Raw genomic sequence first — 10,000 nt, forward strand, 5'->3', positions numbered from 1 at the left:
AGGAGGAGGTGGAACGGGAGGAAAGTGAGTGAGAAGAGGAGAGGGAGAACGAGGAGAAGGAAATGGAGGAAGTGGAGGAGGAGGAAGAGGAAAAGGAGGAAGTGGAGGAGGAGGAAGAGGAGGAGGAAGTGGAGGAGGAGGAGGAAGTGGAGGAGGAGGAGGAGGAGGAGGAGGAGGAAGAGGAAAAGGAGGAGGAAGTGGAGGAGGAGGAGGCAACTCATCGGCCCAAGGTAACTGGAATCCAAACGTTGGCGTCCTTCTTTGCAACAGAGCGTCGGCGCGGTCGTGCGGAGCAAAAAGATTTTTCTCCGTTTCTTCATTAATATTTATGTATTTATGCAATGCTGTTTACCCCCACGAAGGCATAGAAGGGGAAGAGGTGCTCAGAGCTGAATAAAGTCGCCCGGTTTTAGCCAGAATAAGATCCTTTAGGGGGAAACATTATGTACAAGAGGTAATTAAGCGAGTAGGTTTTAACGAGGTCGTTTTGTAGCCATTTAGCGATCGCATTAACGCCTAACTTAATCGTCATGCATCCGCTAACTGCTTCTCGTTTTCTATTTGTGAAGCTTCTCAGGGTACGAGGCAGACCCCTAGGGAGGTCCTCTAGAGTCTAGAACTCTTAGTCTAGCCCCCCACCCCCCTTCTCCATCGTAGTTTAGTACCTTTTTGGCGATCGCACTAACGCTCAAGTCAATCGTCATGCATCCGCTAATTGCTACTCGCTTTCGTTTTGTGAACCTTCTTAGGATACTAGACAAATCCCTAGGGAGGTTCTCTAGAGTCTAGACCACCCGCCATCCCCACCCTTGAGGTCCTCAAGGACTTCTATCGTTCTCACCTGACGAGGTACAGTAGGAGCTGCTTGGGCGGCACGTAGTTCGAGTCATCGTCAGTGGTTCCGCTCCTGATGGCGGTGCCGTTGGGGGCCAACTGAGCATCTGGCTCCTTGTCCTGCAGCGCCTGCTTCTTCTTCAGCGACTGCTTGGCCAGCTGCTCCGCTAGGGCCAAAGATTCCCGAAGTTCCTTCATCGAGAACATCTTTGCGAAGGTAACCGGGTGCTCGTTTGCGAAGATAAGGTCCTGCCGAGACCTCCTGTAGAAGGAGGGAACTTCGGGGGGACACCTGCCTTTACCCCTTTCACGGCCAGCCCTCTCCCGTCTCTCTCTCTCTCTCGCTCGCGACGTTCCAAACGTCAAAGGTCGGAACGTTTCCCGCTTCTCTGGGAGGTCGACGTTGCCTCCAGGGTTCTAGAACGTTTCCTTGGTGTCGTGGTGGTTCCCGTTCTCTTTTTTTTTTCTTTTCTTCTCTACTTCGACCAGACAAGAAGAACCTTCAGGTTCTGAGAGATCGAAATCTGAGCCCAGACTCTTCTTCCTTATCTGATTGTTCGACTGTCGAGTTCCTCTCCTAGAGTCAATCTACCTCAGAATGTCGATCAGGCCTCTCACTACTAATGCTGGATGTCGACTAACTTTGTGATATCTAGAAGGTCACCTGAATTTGGGGAAGTTTTACAGACTCCTAGGATTACCGTGGGAGTTCTAGGTTGTTTCTAAGTGTGTCTACAACTACTCTCAAACTACGGAAATGTGGAATGCGGTGACAAGAGTCGTAATTTTCTAAAATATATTTGTCACACGTTTTCACACTTAAGGTGTCGACAAGTCGATTATATCGACGTCGACAAGTTCCAGGTAAGTCCACAAATTCTGTACACGGTTTCAACGACGTCGAGATTCGATAAATTCTCAGAAGTCGACAAATTCTCCGAAGGTCGATATACTTTGGCAGTGCCAAAATCGACAATTTCCGAAGACCCAAATGTGGTGTCGATCAACTTTCGATACTGTGTGTAAACTGTCAGAGTCGTTCAGTTGTGTTAAGATAATTCCTCAAAGGAGATTATTTCTTCAGAAGTTGACTAAATTTGCGTCGATTATTTAGATGTTGTCGATAAGTTCAAAACATGTCGATCGTATCTGGAATGTTGACAAATTGACGTTCACCTGTTCTTCATCAATCGACTCAAAATTGTCGACAATTTGAGTGCCAAGACACTTGCACACTATGAAGTCCAACTCAAAAATGTCGACAAAACTTGGAAAGTCGACAAACTCTCAGTCTCCGAATTCTGGGAAATTGGTGGATCAATCTTATTGACGTCGATTCGTTTGAAAAAAAATTCGAATAACACAGAATGTATTGAAGATTCGATAAATAATGAATATCTTGATAACTCTTGGGAAGTTTCTGTGTGAAACAAATCAATTCGTTCAATTTCTGAATTTTTAATTCAAATCAGTAGACAATGATTTTTTTTTTTTTTTTGCCTCGGCACTTGTTTCTGTATTTTCTTTTTTCAGGTAACACTTTGTGTTTTGTCTTTTATAAAACAATTTTCTTTACGATATTAGACAAGACAGTTTTGGTATTTACCAAACGCAGCATCCAAATCTCTGTCTACCACGACACCAAGAAAGTGCGTTTTCCTTTCTTACGTCTCGAGTAACCACGAAATAAATATCCAACGTCCTCACATAAATAAAAGCGGGTGAATGGGATGTAAATAAATTAATGGTGAGGATGCGAGAGGGGGGGAGGAGGAGGGGGAGGAAAATGGATGCAGACGAATGTCGCGGAGCAGACTGACTGTCTCGCGCGCGCTAGTAAGTACAACTCATCTTGGCGTAGGTCTGGCAAGCTTATATATAAGACCCTGACCACCCCCTCCCACTCCCTCCCACCCCCTCCTCCTCTTTCAGAAGCTTCTCCGCTTCAGGGGGCAAAAGAGCGAGTGTAAAGGTGACGGCACACTAGGCTAGCATGCTACTTACTTTTGCTATTTCGTTTGAGTAGAAACGGCTTCTGTTGCAATGTTCTAGAACTCCGTAAGAACATTTCAACAATGTGTCTAACATTGATATTCTAGGTTTAACTTCTCTTAGTTCGTCATTCAGCTTCTCCCTCTATGACGTAAGAGTAATTTGACATTTGGTAATTCGAAAAAGCAAAAGATCGTCACCGAAATCATTTCTGCTCAAAGCAAGTAGCAAAAGCAAGTAGCATGCTAGCGAGAATCACCTCAGTGTGCCGCCATCTTTAGGGAATATTGGGAGTGGGAGGAGCGTCGGGGTAAGGAAGTGGGAGTAGGGAGGGAGCGAAGGAAGAGCGGGGGGGGAGGGTGGTGAGGAAGGATGCGGGAAGAAAAACAAAGGAAAAAATAATAAAAGTAAATTAAAAAGTGTTACGCGGATGGAACAAGTCTGAATGAGGAGGAGGGAGGAGAGGAGGAGGAGGAGGAGCGGAGGAGGAGAGGAGGAAGAGAGGAGGAGGAAGGTAAACAGGGATGAGGAAGTGCGGCGAGAGCTTAGAAGGAGGAGGAGGAGGAGGAGGAGGAGGAGGAGAAAAGTGGACGCGGGCAAATGGCAAAGCGCCCCGCCGCGCCGCAGCCTGCGGCAGGAGGTAGGACGGGTTGCGGCATGGCATCGGCCCGCAACCGCAAGTGTGTGGGTGTCGGTTAGGTTGAATTGCCTTCCGGTAAGATTCAACGAGAAATAAAACTGAGCTATTCTTGGTAAACACAAAAATCAGTTTAATTCTAAGCAAAAGCATAAAAATGTCTCATCATTCCTGAGAGAGAGAGAGAGAGAGAGAGCGAGAGAGAGAGAGAGAGAGCGAGAGAGAGAGAGAGAGAGTTTTCTGGTCAGCTGGATCGCCACACATGTCAGTGGTTAGAGATGCTGCTGGTGGATCCTTCCCTGCTACTGTCGCTTGTGTACTCACACTCCAAGGTCATCATAATACCGTACGTGCATGAGAGCAGACTATCTATATCTATCTATATCTATCTATCTATCTATCTATCTATCTATATATATATATATATATATATATATATATATATATATATATATCGTTGATAGGTGATGGCTAGTTGTGCTCTTATTATTTTCTAGGTATTCTCCATACCTCTAAGAAAATAAACACAAAACTAGCCATCACTTCCAACAAAGTATACGTAAGAGAAAATCTCTTGTCCATATACAGCCTTTATATATATATATATATATATATATATATATATATATATATATATATATTATATATATATATATATATATATATATATATATATGCAAATACCACAAAAGTAACAGAATAAAGACAGAGTGTTTTCGCCTATTTAGACATCTTCAAGGTGTAGACAAAATCACTCGGTCTGTAATCTATTATTTTCCTTTGATGTTTACTGTATATTTAGAATCACGCGTCTATATGATTTTGGCTGCATATATATATATATATATATATATATATATATATATATATATATATATATATATATATATATATATATAACAGTTATAGTTTTAGCGATAGCAACATGACACTCAACATGTAGGTGTGCTTACGCCCAGGGAAAGTTTAACTTAGTTCCTCCGTGATAGGTTAAAGATAAAATATAACATATAACAAATTAACTTCGAAAATAATAGTCCCCATTGGAAGAAAATACGCAAAGGTTGTCGCCTCGCTCAACCAGTATCAATTTCCTCCTTATCCACTTCACCTCTGTCATGCAAAGTGAACAAGCAGATATAGCTATAGTTTAGCCACGTGAAACTCACCATGTGGGTACGGTCCTGCAGAGGGAATGGTTTCTAATTAATCTTATTGATAATCTGCTTTCCTTGGTAAAAACAATCTTCCGTCGACTTAGAAATAAGCGTTTGATTTGTGTGTAAAAAATTCAGGACTTTTTCTTGTAGATGAATGCCTTGTTATGGGCGAACAATACGCCGCACACGTGCTGTGAAGTACTGCCTGTAATAGTAAGTATGCGAGGCGGGCCATTCTGGTAGAAAAGCTCGGGAACAAAATCAATTTGGTGACCGCAAGACTCCGCCCGCCCGGAAGTGAGTGAGTGAGTGATTGAGTGTGTGTGTGTGTGTGTGTGTGTGTGTGTGTGTGTGTGTGTGTGTGTGTGTGTGTGTGTGTGTGTGTGTGTGTGCGCGCGTATTTCATTCACCACGGTTTTGGATCGCAGACTATCATATATATTTAGTATTGTTATAAAAAAAAAATTGCCTTACAGACAATATCGTTTAATTCCCCGTAATTTCTTATTGAGCTAACATCACCTTTACCTCACCAAGCCTAATTAACCTAAACTAAACCTAACAAGACCATTTCCTTTCCCGTCTCCGTCAGAGCAGGGGAGGTGAAGGGGAGAGGGGAGAGGGGAGAGGGGGGAGAGGGGAGAGGGGGAAGAGGGGGGAAGAGGGGGTAAGGAGGTTGGGGGATGGTGGATGGGGGTTATGTTTACATGACCTGCGCGCCAGTGTGTGACAATTCTTCCGTGCAACAAGTGGTTTTGAGTGCTTTCGTATACGCAGCACCATTGCAACACGAAACAATGCAGACAAGGACTCACCCTGCACAGTTGCACGTGCAGACAAAGACGCAACGGGATGTTGCACAGTTGCACGTGAGAAGAAACCTGTCTCACGCTTGACGTGAGGGTATAGGAGAGGAAGGGAGGTGGGGAAGAGTAGGGAGGACATAAGAGCATAAGGATATAGTGGAGTGCAGGAGACCACAAGGTCTATACTAAGCAGGCCCATTTCCATGACCACCTGTCATCCGCATCCATGAAGTTATCTAACCTCTTAAAACAAACAATAGTTTCAGCGCTCATTAACTACATGGTTACTAAGTCTATTCCATTCGTTCACCACTCTATTAGTCAACTAGTTCTTGAGAAGAGGGGGAGGGGAGGAAGGAAAAGGAGGGGAAGGAAGGGTTGGTTAGTTGTTGTGCTGGTTTTATCCTTGAGGACAATCTCTCACTTTTTTTCTCTCTCTCTCCCAAATTGTGGAGAGAAAACAGAGGTACTGGTGTTCTGTCTCCCAAGAGTTGGTGTAGTGTCACCGTTTGAGGGGGAAGATGACAGAGAAGGTGGATGTTACAGTGTTGTGTAAATTGGACATTCTTGTAGTTTGTTTCATATTATGAAGGACGAGGGGTGATGGGTATGCGGTAGAGCCTTTTAGGATGGATGAGTCTGTATGTGTGCCTTGTTGTTTCTTGTCAACAGGCACAACCAGGTTTGCATTGCTAGAGAAAGATACACATGGTTTCCCTGTTTGGGATGAGTTCTCGAAAGCTCAAGTGTATGTTGAAGTGCACTTTTGTTTAGTCTGGTGTGATACGGTGGATCTTCTGGGTCTTGTATCCTTGGGGGCTGGTAAAAGAGTTGTTCACCGCAATCGGAAGTCTTTCAATGTGGTTAAGTATAATTTTGGGGAAGAAGTGTTTGGTTAGGGGCAAATCTGAAATTGATAGGTACTCGTTCATTTTAGTTGAACCTGGAAGGGGTACTGGGAGGTTTAGAAGGATTATATTGGTGTGTGTGTGTGTGTGTGTGTGTGTGTGTGTGTGTGTGTGTGTGTGTGTGTGTGTGTGTGTGTGTGTGTGTGTGTGTGTGTGTGTGTGTGTGTGCAGCTGGTACTGGGTTAGGATGGATTTCAGCTTGCTCCTCCAGTTTTGAGGTTGCGAGTGCTCCGATGAATATTGTGGATGGGGAATATTTACCTCGGTTGTTTGGAAAAGGAAAGGCTTATTGGCGCTTTTGGGGTACGGAGATTACTGATGTGGTGTAGCTGATGTACTCCATTAGGTTTTCTATGTTTTCTCTCAGAGGGCTGGGAGGGCTTTGGGTGAAAGGGTTGTCAACTGTTGGGGTGGATGAGTGAGATGGGATGGATGGGTTTGTGGGTGGAGGTTGTGGTAAACTAGAAATTGGGGTTGTATAGAAGGTTCTTCTTCTTTAAATGATGTGACGGTGAGGAGTTGAGCTGGGTGTTCTTGTGGCACAGGTGAGGGTGTTGTAGGAATTTATGTAGAGGGTTCTTGTATCACGTATGTGGTCTTTATTAGTGTGATCGCATGTGTAGAACTATTGGGATTGGAGGGGGTCGTATGACGGACTGTGTTTGCTTCCATGTATGTGACTCTTGGTTTGGTTATCTTGGATCCTACTCGTCCAAAATCTTCTCTGAACCCGATGCGTTCAACGTTTCCGATACAGAGGACTTCTTTTCCAAATTGGTATACTGTAAAGTCCAAAGATGATGCAGGATTGTCTTGGTTGCAGTTTTTACATTTGAATACCACGTGTGGTGGCCGAGCAGTGCACGCATACACCTTAAGTGCGATGACATTGTTGTCTAGTATGTCCTAAACGCTCGCAGTTGAAGCATCGGTGTGAGCGTGGGTTATACTTCTTTAATTCATATACCAAGTTACCTACGGTTAGGTAAGCTGGAAGTTGTGGTTAATGGAAGGACACTAGAAGTGTGTGTGTGTGTGTGTGTGTGTGTGTGTGTGTGTGTGTGTGTGTGTGTGTGTGTGTGTGTGTGTGTGTGTGTGTGTTGATCTGTGTACCGTTAATGGTGTTCTTAACCCGATATACTCTTATTACTTTTGATCGTCTTCCTATTCTTCATGTCTTCTCTGTGGTATTGTACAGGTGAATGTGGACTACTCTCAAACTGTGGTTAAATGTATGTTTTTTTCCTCTCTTTTTGGGTTGGGGGTGTCTACCGGGGTTATTAAAGGCTTCGACTTTGTCCCATTGAGATCTTGATTCTATTTCTATTGTTCGAGTTTCTCCTTGGGGACTACCTACCGCAAAAGAGTTCCGCATTTGTCTTCAAACTCATCATATAATTTCATGGGTCATTTCTTTGTTATTGAATCATTGTTGGTAGATTTCAGGACCAAGGTTCTTGGGTAGTCCAATCAGGGTCCACTTCGTCTCGGTATGGGTTGAGTTGGTGGATGGCAAGACTGGGTATGCTCGTGATGCAATATCGCTTAACGGGATCAAGGATGCAGTCACTGATTGTTGTGCTTGGGTGAGTTGATTACAGTAACGACCATTACCCTTTGTGGGGATGGTGGACAACAGCTTTGGCGTTGGCATTGCAGATTGTTCTCGAGTTTAGGAAGTTCTTCGTTCTACTTAGAGAAGTGTTGCGTGGCGGACGGGAGTGCATTAGTGGGATCTTGGTTTTGGGAGGGCCGTTGGTCCCTCCCTGTTGTTGTTGTCTGGTTATTGTTATTATTCAAGCCACCTTTGGGCGACCTTGGTGGAGGGCACCTCCCCAGACAGGTTAGGTTTAGAAAGCCTATGTTCAGGGCACCTATTCTAACCTCTTCCCCATATAGGGTGAGCAGGGTGAGTCCTAAATAGGGCTGCTCAGCTGTGTTGTTTCCTAGTTCTACCAGAGTGTGAACACAAATCCTACACGGCAAACCGCCTGGGTTCTTGAGATGATCATCTTCAGTCGCAACCGTCACGCACCATCGCGGTGGAGTTTTAGTTGTTATTCGAAGATGTATTGTTAATTTGTGGGAGAAAATTCTGACAGTGGGTGATTATACTGTCAGTTTAAAGATACGTTTTATCCTCGGTACGATTAATTACTAGCCTATTACCATAGCCAATGGGAGGTGACGCACATCCTACTACCTGGCATCCTATCTGGGGGTAAGCGCTACGGTTGCAAGTTCATTTAAAAAGACCAGTCTCCTACTCTGAGCTAACAGCAAAACAATCCCAACCAGAAACAAATATTTAGGGCTGTAGCCAATCGTTAGACGATCATCGTTAAGCCATGAACGATCATTGTTGAACGATAATCGTACCGTGCAAAACGTACCTTAAGGCAGCTCGTACACCGACGCAACCAGTTGCATGAGACCAGTTGCTTACGACACTGCAACCAGTCGTATTGGTTTTATTCTTGAAGACAATTTCGCGCAGAATGTGAAACCAAGAAGACCCATAAACTACTACTACTGCTGCTGCTGCTACTACTAATCATAATAATAATAATAATAATTATAATAATAACAATAATAATAATAATAATAATAATTATGGTAATAATAACAATAATAATAAGTAATAATGACAATAGTAATAAAATCAAATCAAATGCGTGCAATCAGTTTCATGCGACTGGTTGCACCGGCGTGCGGTTGCTCTCCCTTCGGCCGACTTTCGAATCCCGTTTAAAGAGGATCTTGCCAGGCAGGCGACAAGACGAAGAGGGCCGCTGCTGCTGCTGCAAGACCTTGAAACGTGATTCATAGACAAGGAAAACTTTACCCCCGGGGAGGAGAAGGGAGGGTAGGGTAGGGGAAGGGAAGGGAGGATAGGGAAGGGAGGGGAGGGGGAGGGTAGGGTAGGAGAAGGGAGGGTAGGGGAAGGGAGGGTAGAGAAGGGAAGGGGAAGGGAAGGTAGGGTAGGGAGAGGGACGGGAGGGGAAGGGAAGGGAGGGTAGGGAAGGGTAGGGGAAGGGAGGGGAGGGGAGGGAAGGGTAAGGAAAGGGAGGGAAGGGTACGGAAAGGGAGGGAAGGTGAAGGTAGGGTAAGGTAAGGGAGGGAAGGGTAGGGTAGGGGAAGGGAGGAAAGGGTAGGGGAAGGGAGGGTAGGGAAGGGTAGGGAAAGGGAGGGGAGGGGAGGGAAGGGTAGGGGAGGGTAGGGTAGGGGAAGGGAGGGTAGGGTAGGGTAGGGGAGGGGAGGGTAGGGTAGGGGAAGGGAGGGAAGGGTAGGGTAGGGTAGGGTAGGGTAGGGAAAGGGAGGGTAGGGTAGGGGGTAAGGAAGGGAAGGGGAAGGGAGGGTAGGATAGGGGAAGGGAGGGAAGGGAAGGGTAAGGAAAGGGAGAGAAGGGAAGGGAAGGTAGGGTAAGGGAAGGGAGGGTAGGGTAGGGGAAGGGAGGGGAGGGAAGGGATGATAGGGTAGGGGTTGCTAGGAGCCTCTCGTTCCACCACCATGCCCTGTGGTTCTTTTGAAGAAGGTGTTCTTGAAGGAGTACCTCAATATCCCCAGGGGATATCATAACAGGTTCTTGGGGGGTTATTAAACGCATCCTGATTTTTTTTTTTTGTATGTTAAGAGTTATACTTCATTTATTTACTTATACAT

General features: G+C 45.1%; 1 protein-coding gene across 3 annotated transcripts in view; it reads right to left on the bottom strand.

The window, feature by feature from the left end:
• The window catches only part of LOC143024672 (nocturnin-like), a 254,786-nt gene that overhangs the window by 129,268 nt on the left and 115,518 nt on the right, over positions 1-10,000 (bottom strand). Inside the window, exon 1 of one of the 3 annotated variants that reach the window (XM_076183656.1) lies at positions 842-2,611. The exons of the other annotated variants lie outside the window; for them this stretch is intronic. Within the exon in view, the coding sequence (XP_076039771.1) occupies positions 842-1,041 (200 nt within the window). The 5' untranslated portion in view covers positions 1,042-2,611. Of the gene's footprint in view, positions 1-841; positions 2,612-10,000 lie in introns of those variants that run through there. 3 annotated transcript variants of the gene reach the window in all.

This window comes from Oratosquilla oratoria, chromosome 4 (genome assembly GCF_046742065.1).
Source record: "Oratosquilla oratoria isolate Oo_2021 chromosome 4, ASM4674206v1, whole genome shotgun sequence".
NCBI classification, from domain to species: Eukaryota; Metazoa; Arthropoda; class Malacostraca; order Stomatopoda; family Squillidae; genus Oratosquilla; species Oratosquilla oratoria.